We start from the raw sequence: 17,378 nt of genomic DNA on the forward strand, positions 1-17,378 counted from the left end.
ATGTGAATATTTCTGGGTACTCTGATAAACTATCTTTAATATACACGTGTTTTAAAAAATTATCCTGTGTAGCTGATAACATGGTTATAAAATTTTTTCAAAATGTTCAAATTATTAAAAATAGTTTCGAAACATATTATTGTAGTAACGTTACAAATCCCTTTATTAAAGAGGCTTAAGTTATGGCTAAGCCCTCTATACCACTCAACCTCAGCTTGATTGAGTGACTTATTAATGCTTAATTTACTTCCGGAGATTAATAGACACCCCTCAATGAGCATAGAGGCTTCATACAACTTGAATTTCACCCAAACCGGATACATATCCTAAACATTTGCTACGTATTTACTATCTTATAACTTTAATCATTATATTAGATTATAAGAAAGTACTCATACAATTAAATTAGCCATAGGTCATGAAATAGATCTTCTTTTTGAGTTTTTCTTATTTTTGCTTTTTGTGTAATGGAAAAATATATTTATATGGCTATATCAATTATATTGAACCCACTTAAAATGTAAATTATAGGAAGAAGGACTTTTACAGTACTGACGTTACATTTTTTCGTGTGCGAAATAAAAATTACGTCAGATGCATAGAGAGGTGTAGTTTCAGGGGAGTTAGAAACACTGACCTGCGACAGGTTGGATGAGGTACGGGGAACTCATAGAGCCTCGGCTCCACTCTGAGGGGTATGAGGGCGGCGTAGTGCTGGTCACGGAGTAGACAGGCCTCTCTATAACAGTGAAAATGTGTAACAGAAACTAATTGTAACATTTAATGACTCTTTTTTAATAATTTTTATTTTCAAATATCTCACATCATCTGTACAAAAAACTGATTTACAACAAATAGCAAGACATCTTTTAGAAATATACAAAACAAAGTGAACATGATTTAAATCTATACCATTAAAAAAAACTTCAGAAATCACTTAGCAAACAAAATCCCTCATAAGAACTTATACAACACTAATTGCCAAGTCAGATTTTACAGGTCCTTTAGTTCATGCATCCATAAACAGCAACAAAATATTATTATTATTATATATATATATATATATATATATATATATATATATATATATATAAATTGCAATAATCTCATGGTTAAAAATAGTAGCATATACAGAAAATCAAAATACAATAATATTTAACTTTCCAAAGTATATTAGCTATTATTCCTAATTCAGATAATTTGTAAAAAGTACTCCAAGGCAATTCCTGATTGGAGGTACTTTCACTACTGAAATAATTTAATTTATGGCTTCAACATAATGAGTACTTATTATGTTCCAAACTTTTATAAATAACTGGTATTCTTTTAAAATGAGAAAGAATATAAATTAGTTCAACACCCATGAGTAAGTCATCGTTGTATTCAAGTACATATATGGAACAGAAATGCATACTTATATACACATACATGCACATACACAAAACACAAAAACTATTATTAAAATATCTCTCGCTATTTTGCAATTAATCTTTGTAGATAACAATTAGAGATTGTTATAATTTAATATTAGTTTGTTAATCGTAGAAATTACAAGTAAAACTAACTATTTCTGCACTAATTACTTACATTTGTAACGATAATTTATTGAAGTAATCTATTGAGTACGTAGTACGTTTCCAAATCGGCTTGGAAAATAATTAATAACTTTTCTCGAGATGGAGGTTCCAACAAGTGTTCGAAATCTATTGCAATCCAAGTTAATAATGAAATTGTTGAAGATAAATTAAAAGTGGCAAACGAGTTCAATAAATACTTTTCAACCGTTGCTTTTACGAATTCGTCATTTAAGAATCCTCAGTCTCACGGAGGAGGAATCCTCAGTCAGTGTGTGTGAGGAGGAGGTAGCACGTGTCATACAGAGACTGAAATCAAAAAAGACCAGTGACGCCAATGGGATGTCAGTATGGCTACTCAAACGATGCTTCAAGCATATTTTGACGTATAAAGTATAAAGGACGATCATTGTCTTACAAGCAATTATCGTCCAATCTCAATTCTTCCAGATTTCAGTAAAGTTTTTGAAAAAATTTTCTACGAAAGGCTTGAAATCTTTCTGGAAATATTCGAAATTCTGAATCCAGAGCAATTTGGATTTAGAAAAAACAGATCCACAATTGACGCTGTGAACAACCTTTTGGACAATTTTGTCGATGGTTTGGATAGACGAGAGCATGTGCTTAGCATATTTCTCGATCTGTCCAAAGTCTTTGACTGCGTGCACCACGAGACACTGTTGCACCAGTTGGAGAAATGTGGCATTCGGGGTGTTTTGCACTTATGGATCGGTTCTTACCTTAAGGATCGACATCTGTGCGTGGAGATTTCGAGCGTCATTTCCAAAAAAATTAAAATAACCCATGGTGTTCCTCAGGGTTCTATCCTTGGGCCTCTCCTGTTTTTAATTTATGTTGGCGGATTGAATTCAGTTATCCAGCATGGAAAACTGGTTCAATATGCCAATGACACGACTCTTTGTTTTAAAAGAATATCAATACAAGAACTAGAAATCACCTCTTTCATGGAACCGAACACTTGCATTCAGTATTTCACTGAAATTAATCTGAAACAAATCAGTCAAAAACAATCGTAGTAAATTTCGGCCTTCGTCAGCATGATCGAGTGGTGCGACCGGCCGTATTTATAGATGACGACCTTCTCGAAGAAAATAACTCCACAAAGTTTTTGGGAATGATTCTAGACAAAGGACTGACCTGGAGCGATCATGTTGACAGGGTCTGTGCTAGAGCTACCTAAGGTATATATGCTCTGCGCAATCTAGCAAAATTTTGTTCCCCAAAAGTTTTAAAAATGGCGTACTATGGCCTAATCCATGCTCATTTTGCGTATGGGATAAGACTTTGGGGAAGTTGTGCAAAAAACAAAATGGAGTGCGTCTTTAGACTCCAGAAAAAAGCTGACAGAATCATTAAAAATTTAAATTATATAGAGTCGTGTAGGGAATCTTTCGCGGAGTTGAGATTGCTGACTTTGCTTTGCCTTTATATTTTTGAGGTGATCATGTACTGCAGATAAAAGTGCACCTTGATTCGTGGCAGGATCGTTCATCAATATGAAACTAGAGGCAGGGACAAATCTCGCACGCATCAACACAGATTGACATTAGCGCAAAATCTTCCACAAGAAGTTGGTGTCAGATTAATCAACAGGCTCCCTGAAGAAATCAAAATTTCCAATAATCAAAATCAATTTAAACGCGTCTCAAACTCCTTTTGGAGTCCAAGACCTTCTACTCTGTCGATGAATTCATGTCAAGCCGCTGGGATATTTGAGATTGCTGGATCTGAGGTCAATGCGATTGTGACCTGAATGATTGTAGGAATTGTGAGTATGAGGTTGTTTGAATGTGTGGATGAACTCGTGTAAATAGACTTAAACTATTGAAGATTGCGATACGATGTAAAAATTGTTAAAAGAATGCAATAAAGAGATTATTATTATTATTATTATAGTTAAAAAATTACAGTGATATAAACATATGTTTACTTCAAATCTAAATACCAGGTAGGACACCTCGAAATTAAAATACTGATTATATTTCACTTATTAAAGTCAACATTTAATTCATCTTGCGTAGTTAACAGTAAAAATGTAAAAATCTATGGTTGCCTTAAAACTTCTGAAAACTGCAATGATTTGCATGACCTATCCCAGGTACTTTGGTTGTAGTGAGGTAATTGTCTCAGTGTGGCCGAGTGGTTTGGTATTGTTCCACTACGGTGGGATGAAGGTTACTAATAGCTGATTACTAGTAATACTACTATTAGTAGTAATTGACTCGACGTTCACTTACTGAGATGAAAATGTACCACTATATATTAGTTCTCTACTTTGTGGTAAGAATAGTTTTAAATTAACGCATTATAGAAAATATTAGTAAACTATATTCTCCTAATATATCAATCTTTTGGAAAAATAAACATGCATTGAAATTAAACTGCATTCTGTTTAGATAAAATGAATGAATAAGTATGTTTTAAGAATAACAGTTTTTGTTTGGAAATGTTTATATTGTTCAAAACTATTAGTTCAGGTAGAAATTAAATTTTGAGCCAACTTTGGGATTTTTAAACATATTAATATAAATAAATTATTTTACATTGTACATGGGAATATCAATCTTATTTATGAAATTGCAATATATATAATAAGTGTAATGTAAAAGTAAAATTAGCTAAAAAGTTCATTCTTCTCGAAATTAATTGCAAACAGATTGTATTGACAAAGAAACAAGTGGTTGGAAATTACACTTCAACAGTGGTCTCTCTTGACAATCAATGATAATGTTAAATTTTAAATCATAAACAATGAATCGGTAGCAATTGCTAAAGGGGGCTTTTGGTTACCTTGTCTTTTTGGACTACTGGATAGCAGAACTGTTTTAGGTGGCACAGATGGTCTTGGGATTTCTGAAACAAAGTACACAGAGGTTTTCTCATAATGATTGACACAGAAATAAAATTATAATAATTTCATACCCTGTATACATTCATTTATTAGTTAGCTATATTAAAGACATACACATAACATTTATTGAATAATTCAGTTAAAATTGCATAGATAATGTACAATATGTATAGCAACCTAACAATAAAGACTTTTTTTATCTCGCTACTTATTAGTAGGATTTTTTAAAATTGTATTTTATTTAAAATCAAAGATGAATAAAAGTATTTAAACTATATGGATTTTGCATAGTAAACTTCCATAGTGTTTGAAAGGAGTTTGCATTGATTAAAAATTCAACTAAACGATTTGGATTAAAAAATTGGTTCCTTCTAACGTATATAAGTAATACTATAAAGTGTATTACTTGAAATGGATGTTATTATTCTATTGAGGATAAAAGGATTAAGAACGTGTGATATGTTTACATGTTATAAAGAAACACGACGTTTCAAAAGCTGGTATCCGCTCTCTTCTTCAGTTCTCGCATCCAAAAACATTTGTATTTTTTCTTCAGATTTGTGGAGTTCAAACTGTATTTGTTTTTATTATTTGTTTTTGCATATGCTATCTTATATTTTTGGGTTTAACGTATAAAGAATAGGGCAGCTTCCAGTTCTCAGAACATCGTATGGTGTTTCTGTTACCGTATCACATAACGATTTGAAATATCCCTAATCCTCTTTTTTCATATTTTGTTGTTTCATTAAAAATTCCATCTTTGTGTAACTATTGCTTGATGTACTGTATCCAGAGATGAAGTTTCTAACATTCCGTTTATATTGTAAGCGTATAGACTGTATATAGGAAGTTATGTGTTTACCATTTAACTCTGCATTTATTTAAGTACTAGCTCTTCTGATAGCTATCAATTCCTGAAACTTTAACAAAAATAGTGAAATGATCATGATTAAATATCCTACCGTACAGCCTGATAGAGCCCTCAGTCTCTCCCAGGGAATTCTTGGAGACACATCTGTAGTTGCCGATGTCGCGTTTGAGCAGGTTGTGAATAGTGAGGCGCATCTTGACCCGGTATCCGTTAACATTGACGGACATGGTGTGTTTGGCTGATGACAGTAACATGGTCCCCTGATACACCCAGTAGTTGATGGACCGGGGGTGCGCTTCTGTGAGACACTCCAGTGTGACGTTCGTGTTAGTGGGAGCCCCCACAAGTTGGTTAGGAACGAAGATCATCGGCGAGACTGGAACATATCAGGTTGTGTTACATTAATAGCTTTATGTCAAATTTTAAAATTATGATTGCTGTCTACGTGTTGGGGTTTGGCCGATGGGAGCAACATGGTCCCCTGATACACCCAGTACTTGATAGAATGGGGGTGCCTCTCTGAGACACTCCAGTGTGACGTTCGTGTTAGTGGGAGCCCCCTACAAGTTGGTTATTAACGAATATCATCGGCGAGACTGTAACATATCAGGTTGTGTTACATTAATAGCTTTATGTCAAATTTTAAAATTATGATTGCTGTCTACGTGTTGGGGTTTGGCCGATGGGAGCAACATGGTCCCCTGATACACCCAGTAGTTGATAGAGTGGGGTGCGCTTCTGTGAGACACTCCAGTGTGACGTTCGTGTTAGTGGGAGCCCCTACAAGTTGGTTATTAACGAATATCATCAGCGAGACTGCAAAATATCAGGTTGTGTTACATTAATAGCTTTATGTCAAATTTTAAAATTATGATTGCTGTCTACGTGTTGGGGTTTGGCCGATGGGAGCAACATGGTCCCCTGATACACCCAGTAGTTGATAGAGTGGGGTGCGCTTCTATGAGGCACTCCAGTGTGACGTTCGTGTTAGTGGGAGCCCCACAAGTTGGTTATTAACGAATATCATCAGCGAGACTGCAAAATATCAGGTTGTGTTACATTAATAGCTTTATGTCAAATTTTAAAATTATGATTGCTGTCTACGTGTTGGGGTTTGGCCGATGGGAGCAACATGGTCCCCTGATACACCCAGTAGTTGATAGAGTGCGGGTGCCTCTGTGAGGACACTCCAGTGTGACGTTCGTGTTAGTGGGAGCCCCACAAGTTGGTTAGGAACGAATGTCACCGGCGATACTGTAACATATCAGCTGTGTTACATTTAATAGCTTTATGTCAAATTTTAAAATTATGAATGCTGTCTACGTGTTGGGGTTGGCGATGGGAGTAAAATGGTCCCCTGATACACCCAGTAGTTGATTAGAACGGGGGTGCGCTTCTGTGAGACACTCCAGTGTGACGTTCGTGTTAGTGGGAGCCCTACAAGTTGGTTATTAACGAATATCATCAGCGAGACTGCAAAATATCAGGTTGTGTTACATTAATAGCTTTATGTCAAATTTTAAAATTATGATTGCTGTCTACGTGTTGGGGTTTGGCCGATGGGAGCAACATGGTCCCCTGATACACCCAGTAGTGATAGAGTGGGGTGCGCTTCTATGAGGCACTCCAGTGTGACGTTCGTGTTAGTGGGAGCCCCTACAAGTTGGTTATTAACGAATATCATCAGCGAGACTGCAAAATATCAGGTTGTGTTACATTAATAGCTTTATGTCAAATTTTAAAATTATGATTGCTGTCTACGTGTTGGGGTTTGGCCGATGGGAGCAACATGGTCCCTGATACACCCAGTAGTTGATAGAGTGCGGGTGCCTCAGTGAGACACTCCAGTGTGACGTTCGTGTTAGTGGGAGCCCCTACAAGTTGGTTATTAACGAATATCATCGGCGAGACTATAAAATAATCAGGCTGTGTTACATTAATAGCTTTATGCCACATTATGTCATTATAAAAGTTCACAATGTGCTACAGATTGGACGATGGGAGCAACATGGAAGCAGCAGTCCCCTGATACACACAGTATTTGATGTACCGGCTGTACGCCTCTATAAGACACTCCACAAAGTCACTTAACCTGTCATTCGTGTTTGTGGGAACCCTCACAAGTTGGTTATGAATGAAGATCATCATTGGCAAGATTGCAACATATCAGGTTGTGTTTCTTTATCCCGCATTATGTAACTATAAAAGTTCACAAAGTTTTAACATTGGGGCGATGATATAGTCTCCTGATACAATGTGTTACAGTTTGGGCGATGGTAGCAACATAGTCTCCTGATACACACAATATTTGATGGATCGGGGGTGCGCCTTTGTGAGACACTCTACAAAGTCACTCTACCTGTCGTTCGTGTTGGTGGGAACCCTTACAAGTTGACTAGGAATGAAGATCGTCGGCGATACTGCAACATATCGGGTTGTATTACACTACTAACTATATGTCATATTTTCAAATTATGACTGCTCTCATTGTGTTGGTTATTTACATTTAATACGCTGTTTATAGAGTTTATATATTTCTAAATGTAAATAAGTGTGAGCCCAGGGAACAAATTATTGTCAAATTTAAATCCCATATGGAATAACTGAATTAATAGCGAACAGTAGATTGTTTTATTCCACATTATTAAAAGCTGTCTCGTTTTATTTAATAACTATACAATCCTGAATCTGCAGTATGGATTCAATGTAATAACATTATTGGCACAGGGTATGTATTTTCAGATTTAAAACTCGTTATAACAGAATAAGTAAATATAAATAATTTTGAACAATTTTATGTGTTCTTACTCTTCAAATTCAACATTCTTACATTTAAGGAAATGCCTACCTTTCACCGACATTTAAAATAACTGGAATAGTACAATAAACCTATTAATCTATGTATGGTTTTATTTTTACTTTTAATAAAAGAATTTCACAATAAATGGGTTTAGATTTTATTTCAAATCTAAATGTATTTTTTTTTATAAAAAAATATTTATGCATTAATCGGGATGATTAATGGACTTAGATATAGCGGTCCTTCTCTTTGAACAGGTTGTGCTGATACGGGCTTTGTCTCATTTCTCAGAAGTACTTAACCAAATAACCTAACAGATTATATGTCTGTGTAGTTTACTATTGTTGTATTTAACATACTACATGAAATGTATTAGAAGTATTGTGTTATATTTTTACTCACAGAATGTAATAAAATATTTGTGTATTTATTACAACAAATACAAACTACAATCTTGAAAATTAAATTATATTACATATCTAACGCCCAAAATAATCATGTTATGGATACTTTATGACTTTAATCTAAATATTTGAAGTACTTACGGACAAACGTTTGACAAGACATATGTAGTTTTATACTTCTTCTTTGGCAGATTTGTTTATATAAAATAGGAAAGAGTAAACTAACTGAAAAATATATATTCCATAAGACCCGTATTATATAAGAAAGAAATTACCTGTATTATATAATGCAGAACAAAAATTAGTTTCTCACGTATGGAATAAGAAAATACTAATTAGTTAATAAGAATATGTTAACGCCATTCATTATATAATTTTCATGAAGTCACTACCATTTATAAACAAGTATCATTGTTTTATACTACAATCCATAATTATCGTTAAATTTGTACAGCACCAATAGTAAATTTCATAAATAATATAAACATCCACATAACAAAACAATTTAGTCAAAAATTTGAATAGGAGCTTCAATATAACTCCTGTAGGCCTCCAACAATCTCAACCATGTTTATGTTCTTTACTGATATACATGTTTCATGAATTTTTCGAACATTAGACTATTGTTTGTCATATAGTCTTATACCAAATATGAGTATTCTTCAACATTCTCGACCAATGATTGTTTTAACTATATATTTTTAAAAATATTAGCGAAAAATGTCATATTTTATATCTAACTTTTCTCCCACAGTTAATACTAATCGGAAACGCTTGAGCACGCAAACTTGTCAACAAGAATTGGAACAGACGAGATTACTGGAGGAAAATTTCTGGAAGTGTGGCAAACAATGTCAATACTAGCTTCAACCTGTGAAAATGAAACTTTGGAAAATCTCGATGCTGAGTTATCACACCACCACCTATATATGCGTCAGATATCGCCTTAAAATATTATTACACATACTATTGTTATTTTAACTGGTATGCAATGTAGGAGTAAGTCTCACAATGAATCGCTTAACAGGCGCTAAAATTACATGCAAAATGTCAATGAGCAATTCATTTCATTCTTATGATAGATATCTAGACAATATGTTCAAATTGAAATTCAGGCAATCATACAGAAAAGAAATGTTCACGTGTACGACATGTACTATCATCGAACTCACTCTTATTTTTGTAAACATGAATTTTCATGCAATATTTTAAGTCTTGACGTGAAATCTTCTCTAGACTTTATATTATGCGGATAGTTAGGCTACGCAAAAGCTGAAATCCAAAATATTACGATCATCAAACATGATGTTGGCTACATATAACTGGAGTTATATGCAAAATATTAAGCCCACAACTGATACACGGACACTATGGAAACGAATCTTATATTGTACTCACCTTATTTACAAATTTTTTTTGTTCTACCGTCTTATCGTTAGCATCATAGTTGTCCATAAGATGAATGTAAAAATGTTCGCTAACGCTCAGCCAAATGTCATGAAAGACATGCACCATAATCTAACTCAATATTGTGCACAAAAATGGAGATCCATGATAATAAATTTGTAGTCTATAGGCCATAACGTAGGCAGGAAGAGTTTATCAAATTGCATGTTAGGTTTAGCTCTAGTTAATCTTCTTTTTATAAACAGCGGTATCTGGTATCTGACGCTGTCTCAGACTTGACTCCTGGAATCTAGAGTCCTGTTCGTCTGAAGAGATTAAAGAAAGAAGAAGCTCAAAACGAATCTTTACATCGTTTTGACATCAGAGACACCTATAAATAGGTGAAGTGGTGTTCTCATTGTCTCACCAGGTGCAATTGAGTGCACTACGATGTTTCTTACACGATCTTTATGCACGGTGGAGTAACCATGGTTTCTATGATATGGTAGGAAACGATGTAAATAGTCCCAATGAAATAGTTGATGGGTCAATTTAGCCTAATATACTTGAAAATATACTAAGCTTTTACAAGAACAGTATCTAAAAATATGTATGCTAAGTTGCGTGTTAAGTTACATAATCTTAACTAGATATTACAAAAAATTATATAAACTTTATAAAATGTGGTGTTCCAAAACCGCCAGTAAGATATTGCAGTGCTTATTTTGTTTTATATACAATCATAAATAATGGCCGGAAATGTATAAAATGAATTGAATTTCAATACCAAAGCCAGATTTCGCAGTAAAAGTAGTAACTAAAGTATGTAGGACATGACACGTTGAAATACCCACATCAAACCGAACAAAAGGGGACAGTTAAAGTGGTGTGGTACACACACCTGTCACTTTATGCATATTGCGGACACAATATCTACATGATATAGCGGTTTATTCCATCCTCGATACCTTACAATAATGTGTAACAAGTCCACCGTGTACGCGTTCCACTTGGGCAATTTCTACAGAGGGAAGCTTTTATTATACTTGCACCTTTTAGTTGTTGATGGGCAAAATGCCTGCTTTTACATCATGAATAAATAATGTGTGGCGTCCCACTTTGGCCTTTAAATGGCTTTTAACCCTGTTGAAAATAGTATTAAACAAGAGAAAACGCCCATACATATGAATTACACTGAATACTGTGCTATGAAACAGTTCGGTCCAAAACTCAACATTAGTAGCTGTTTATAACATTGGGATTGCCATATTTGATGGGTTCTCAAAGAGTTCTAAACATTAGAATTAAATATAACCTGCCCTTGCTGCAACACAAATATTGGAAAGATTTTATAACAGCGAAACAGTTATATAACAATTGTTTGTTACTATCAGGAACTAAAAGATTATTTGTATCTTAAAAAGTTTTATAAAACTGTTTAATTAAATTTTCTTCCGTATTGGGCTATATGAGAACAAAATGTTTCAATGTATGTCACTTTAAAGTAATTTTCTTATATAATCTTTTAAACAAAGCAATACAGCTTGTTGATAATGAATTGCATACTTAATGTTTTGAGTAATAATGTTGTATTTGGTTAAATCGATTTGTTGGCTGAGATAATATTCTACTCCGCAATAACAAATCCTTTACGGTACGTTCTCAGAATACAGGAAAATATAAAACACGTTTATCGATACTCAAAGGAGTTATATATTATTTCACGTGGTAATTTTATAATTAGAATGAAAGAAAATTATCTGACGATCACGATACGACTTTTTATGGTTTGTATGGAAATTATAATTTCGAGAAATTACGCTTCTTTTTTGCAAAACATACACTAATTAAATAACATTTTCGTAATGAAAAATCATCAAATATTATTGCTGTAAATTACACATTTTATAATATAAAGTTACATTATCCCCTTTAGTAATATTTAAACAAAGAAATCATATCAACTACCTCATTCTTTGTCAGTAGCTCAAAATATCAATTATCTTATATTACTACGTTAAATATTTGTAATCTCTTTGGGAAACCCAAAAATTTGTGTATTTTTTTAAATTTGGAGGATGTTTTTAACGACTCGTTAATAATAAATTAAGAATAACTCATCCGAAAACAGAATCCAACGCCGAATTTCGTGGAATAAGAAGATATAGCGAATTTAAACTTGTCGTACTTTGCAACAGAAAATATGTCTTTACATTCAAACATGACTATAAATAACAGTATTATGTCGTAATAACAGAGTTAAGGTTTAGTCGTAATAAATTGTGTTTTATATTAAATTCTATTTTTTTAAACATACAAAAATAAAATGCTGTAAAATTAAGAATATGCTTTTGAGAGTTAGTAATACTCGTATTATATGATTGAGGTATTTGAAAATAAATATATGTATTTGTAATTTTCTATATAATCTTTGAACAATGTTGACTTTAATAAGTGGCATTAATAATAACAAAATAGATATTTTTAGAATTTTTGTTTATAAAAAGTCGTCGTTTTAAGCTATAAATGAAGATTATTATACATTTTATGATATTTGTTCAAAAAATATGCTTCTGTACACTTCGGCGTCGATATTTACCAACCAACAAAACGAGCCACATGGCATTCGTAGCGAATCTGTTGAAATAATAATCAGTACACGCAATAGCAGCAGGTCTCGAGGGAGGTACCTGTTAATTGTTTCCTCGTAATCACTGTTGGAGTTGAATATCACGGCCCGTATTTCCACTTCGATACATTGACATTTCCATTGATACTATATATTTGCACTCTCTTTCATTGTGCAACAATACTGAAACATTTTGTGACACCATATTTTCCAAATGTAAACGTTTGTTTTTTCAGCGCTTTGGAAAACAGATTGCGGAAACGTGATTCGATTAATAAATGACGTATTAATGCTAATTGATTTTGATCTATTGATTGCAATTACATTACGTAGCCTACTTAGGCTAGTTTGTTATTACATCAGACTTCTGACAGCAAAACGATTTATGTGCATAACCATGTTTTGCTTTCAGAATATCAATTGCCCTTTAGTATATGATTTCCAAGCATTCAAAAAATAATTTTCTTTATTTCCACCCAGTAATTTCAATAATCGAGTGATTTAGTTTATTTAAATGCGTTGTAGTAAACTGCGTAATATAACCAAAATCCACAAACTCTAATCGTCAAATTTTAGGATAATAATCTGACCTAATTTAACGTAAAATTAATAATACAAAAGAATTATTAATAGTTTCATGAGAAAGCCTTTAGTAACTAAGGATTAATTTTTCCACAAAACTTTTGAGATTTTTCAAAAGCGTATAAAAAATTAAAATATCAAACAAGTGTCAAAAGATATGTTTCCTACAAGTTTCAGATAAAATCAAAATTTTCAGTAAATTTCATACGTAGCATTGTAATTCTTTATATACTGAAAATGTTTCACCGAGAAAATATTTGTGGGGAATGTGGTATGACTGAATAAGAATGGAACATTTCAGCGTACATCAAATGTATTGATAAGTATTCGATCATTCGTTTCTCGACAAAGTTTTATTTTCTTTCTTTTGTCAGTGTGTAAATTTTTATTTTGTAACAGTATATTAGAAAGTAATATGTCACACAGGGTTACAATTAGTGGCCATTTGATCCATTTTTGGTGCTATTTAGCAAAAAACACCCGAAACTGAAATTATTAAGTATATTAATGAAAATAATGTATTCATTAGAAAACATACAATAAACTGATTCTAAAACAAATATACCTTATTTTGATTGTTAATCATATTTTACTTTTCATTTATTTATCAAAACCTTTCGTTGGATTTTTTGTTTCATACATCTTAGTTCTCACACCTTCAGCTTTGGTCACTTTAAGGTAAACACGAATTTATATCTGATGAAGTCTTAAGAAAAGAAACTGAATTTGTAACGCAACTATATATAAAACAAATGTAACACATTACAAAAACCCTTCCTCTGTGCCCAATATATACCGATATTGCAATAGGAATCCAGCTGGCAACAAAAATTTCCAAAATGAACATGTTTGTTACTGTTACTGCTTTATACAACAGAACAGTATTCGTAGCAAGAAACTGTGAGATGGAGGGATATAAGGTCGTGAATGTGGTGACAAGACAATGATTTATTAATGGTAATTTCTACGATAATGGCAATTTCTATGATAATAGTAATTTCTGCTAAACATAACATAAATAAAACCCTCAGTTAGAAACTTTCACTAAAAAACCGAAAGCTATTAAAGATGGCACAAAATATATAGAAGATGCAACAAATACATGTAGCAGAAACCATTTTATTTCTAATTACCAGATGCTAAGGTTTAGTAAGAAATGGTACCAAAAAATGTCTTTAGGCTGTTTGGTGTAAGCAATTTTTATACAAAACATTAAGAAACTGTAAATGTGACTGGTTGTTTATTAACCCAATTAACAACAGAACATAATAATCAATTTTACTTTAGATCAATAATCTATTACAGCTATATAACGTTAAGAACTCCAACAAAGAGAATACAAATCAATGTATCAGTTATGGATGCAAATATGTTGTATTAATGCAAATAAAATAATGCAAGAGCATCAACGGGAATCAAATACAGATCTATCTCTTGCCGGGTAAACGTGCTGCTCTGCAACACAAAACCCTTACTTTTTATGGTTAAATATGTTTTATTTAGTGTATCTCTGTCAAACATGTTAAATACATTCTTATTGTGTTTTATTGCGATGTTTTAGCTTAAGGTCTGTTCATAATATTAATTTATGCGATCAAAAACCAAATATTCATATCAGCAACTTCCTATAAAATTTTAAGGGTTTTATATTCAACTGTTTCTCTATTTATTGTTTTAAAGTATATATGGGTACGTGTTAGCAAAGCCGAAGGGCTGAAAAAATGGTATCTAACTCTGTCTACCAATTCGCATAATACATTGAGGACGATTTGATCTGTATACTTGAAAACTTGTATTAAACTTTATTTCTGCTCGTATATATGCAGCATTAAACTCGATTATAATTTGTACCACTCCACGGGAGTCTGCTGAATGTTAGCAAGCATGTTTACAATTGTCTTGTGAGTAACTGTGATGACAGCCGGAAAACCGTAGAATAAACTAAACTGTAAGGATTTTGGTAGTCATTAGAAAACCTATACCGCAGGGTGATATCTTAAGAACGAATAGTACACATATAGACATCAAATTGTAATGGCATCCTTTTATGCGATTTGACTGAGAAATAAGAAAACTTATAACTCGAAAAGGAAATAAGCTACGTACTTTAAATTGTGTAGATTTTGCTTATATATCCCTTAGGGTTCTAAATAAAACGTTTCATCACCCTAAACTAACATAAAAATACATACCCTAAAGTTTCAACTCAAAATGGATTTTATGTAACTGCGGCAAAATGGTAAAATATAAAATGAAGAAAAGTAAATTTATAATAAACCTATATAAAAAAACCCAACAATTTTTAAGGATTTGACTGAGCAATATGAAAAACTATAAATCAGGTAATATTTATTTATCATAAAAACTAAATGAGCTATAGGCGATCGTTATAAATAAAAAGTGTTATAACCCTAAAAATAAAACAAAGAATATAGACCCTTAAGTTTCTTTCACTCAAAATATATTTTATTGAACTGTAGAAGATTTTAAAATATTCAATAAAGAAAATTAAGCTTATAAAACGACCAAAATAAACAACAATAATTATTGTAAAATTATTTAAAGGGATAAATTAAGAAATTAAGCAAGAGAAATTTATACTCCCGTAAAATAAACTTTTAAAATTATGTTGAAAATTTATTTACATAATAATTTATTTGAAAGTGAATAAAGTACTCCCTGGATACCATTTCTCTCGCGTATGTCATTCTTTAATTGGCTCTTCGTTAATCTATGTAATCGCATGCCGGAGAGGGTCTTAATCTACAGCCCTTTATCCACTTTAACAATTTCCCAAAGTTACCAAAGTACTGCTATTCATAATGTTAAGGTATTAATATTTATCAATGCTCTTTGTTTTTTTTTAGCAATCCTTCATAACAGTAATCGGGAAATTACTTTATTGTTGCTAGAAAAGTCATTACTAAGAAATTGAAGTCCTCAATACATCAGGAGATATTTTATTAAATCGTAATATACTATCGTACCAGTACCAAAAATCAAATTCACAATGCACCAAAACTGGCTCAACCGTCTTGCACCTTTACTTTAATTAATATTTTCAACATTAATCAATTTTCCTAATACAATTCATTATTAATTTAAAAAATATGACTTTTGTCTGAAGACTACATAAGTGACACTTTGCAAACATAAAATATGTTTAATAACATATAATTAGTGATCTTAATGAATATCATTGTGCTATTGACTTTATGGAAACACATTTGTTACTAAGATATGTTTTTCACTTAGATTTTAACATATTTATACTTAATATTAGTTAGACTTACTTAGTACAAGCGATTCATTAAAATATTGTATATGGTTATTTTAAATTATAAAAGTATAAATGTATAAAGGCATATTATAATAAAAGTGCTATACATGTGAGTATGTGTATATTGATCTGTTTACCGTTGTTGGTTATCCATTTCTTACAGTCCAGGAAATTACTGATATTTTATAAAACAACCTATGAAGTTTTGAGTTAGAAGACCTGCGTATTATGCAATACAGGTATCAATATATTTGTTAGTGTATCTATACAGGGTATTCAAAATTTAGTACATTTGTATTTTTTTATAAAATCTTCCATTCTCAAGTTAATACAGTTTGTATATGGCCACCATTTTGAAACACCACATTAAATTTGTCTAAACTTGTGTAAAAGCATTTCTTAATTATTATTCTGAAAATGATGTTACGTTTGCAGTCATACCTTTATTAAGTTGAAAGATATACTTTTCCGAATAAAACACAAAAAGACTGACTGACGTTAACTTAAGCAAGATAGGTCTATAGTTTATAAGCCATTTATTTGTTACTTTGACATTACAACTAAAACCCCTTGTTCTGATTTTATTGTAACTATTCTCATAATCGAATAATCGTCTATCACTAAAAATGTTTACAAAGTCTTTCTGTCTTCAATGCAAACTATAAAAGCACATTCTTGGTTAATACAACGGGGATAATCATTTGGTTTTTGTTAACCGGATCCCATATGTATCCTGTTCCCAACCGATTTCTAAATCCTCAAATAAACTATAATATTATAATGCAAATGTTAGAAATCGAAAATATGCTTTATCGATTTATGGGTGTGTGTTGTTCGAAATATCTAAACACAACGAAAGAGTTGCACTTTAAAAGTATTCTGTTTCAATGCCTGTTTTCCTGTCCATTTTTAAGAGTTGCAAGTTACTTTTTATAATGGAAAGAGTATCAAACGTTTTGAAATAATAATAGACGAACAAT

At 32.2% G+C, this 17,378-nt stretch overlaps 1 protein-coding gene across 1 annotated transcript in view; it reads right to left on the bottom strand.

Annotated features, from left to right (window-relative positions):
* The window catches only part of LOC124355483 (lachesin-like), a 222,714-nt gene that overhangs the window by 2,605 nt on the left and 202,731 nt on the right, over window positions 1-17,378 (bottom strand). Inside the window, exons 6-8 of the mRNA XM_046806635.1 lie at window positions 5,409-5,693; window positions 4,386-4,448; window positions 638-739 (exon numbers count right to left, since the gene is read on the bottom strand). Coding sequence (XP_046662591.1) covers window positions 638-739; window positions 4,386-4,448; window positions 5,409-5,693 — 450 coding nt within the window. The remainder of the gene's footprint in view (window positions 1-637; window positions 740-4,385; window positions 4,449-5,408; window positions 5,694-17,378) is intronic.

This window comes from Homalodisca vitripennis, chromosome 2, assembly GCF_021130785.1.
Source record: "Homalodisca vitripennis isolate AUS2020 chromosome 2, UT_GWSS_2.1, whole genome shotgun sequence".
NCBI lineage: Eukaryota > Metazoa > Arthropoda > Insecta > Hemiptera > Cicadellidae > Homalodisca > Homalodisca vitripennis.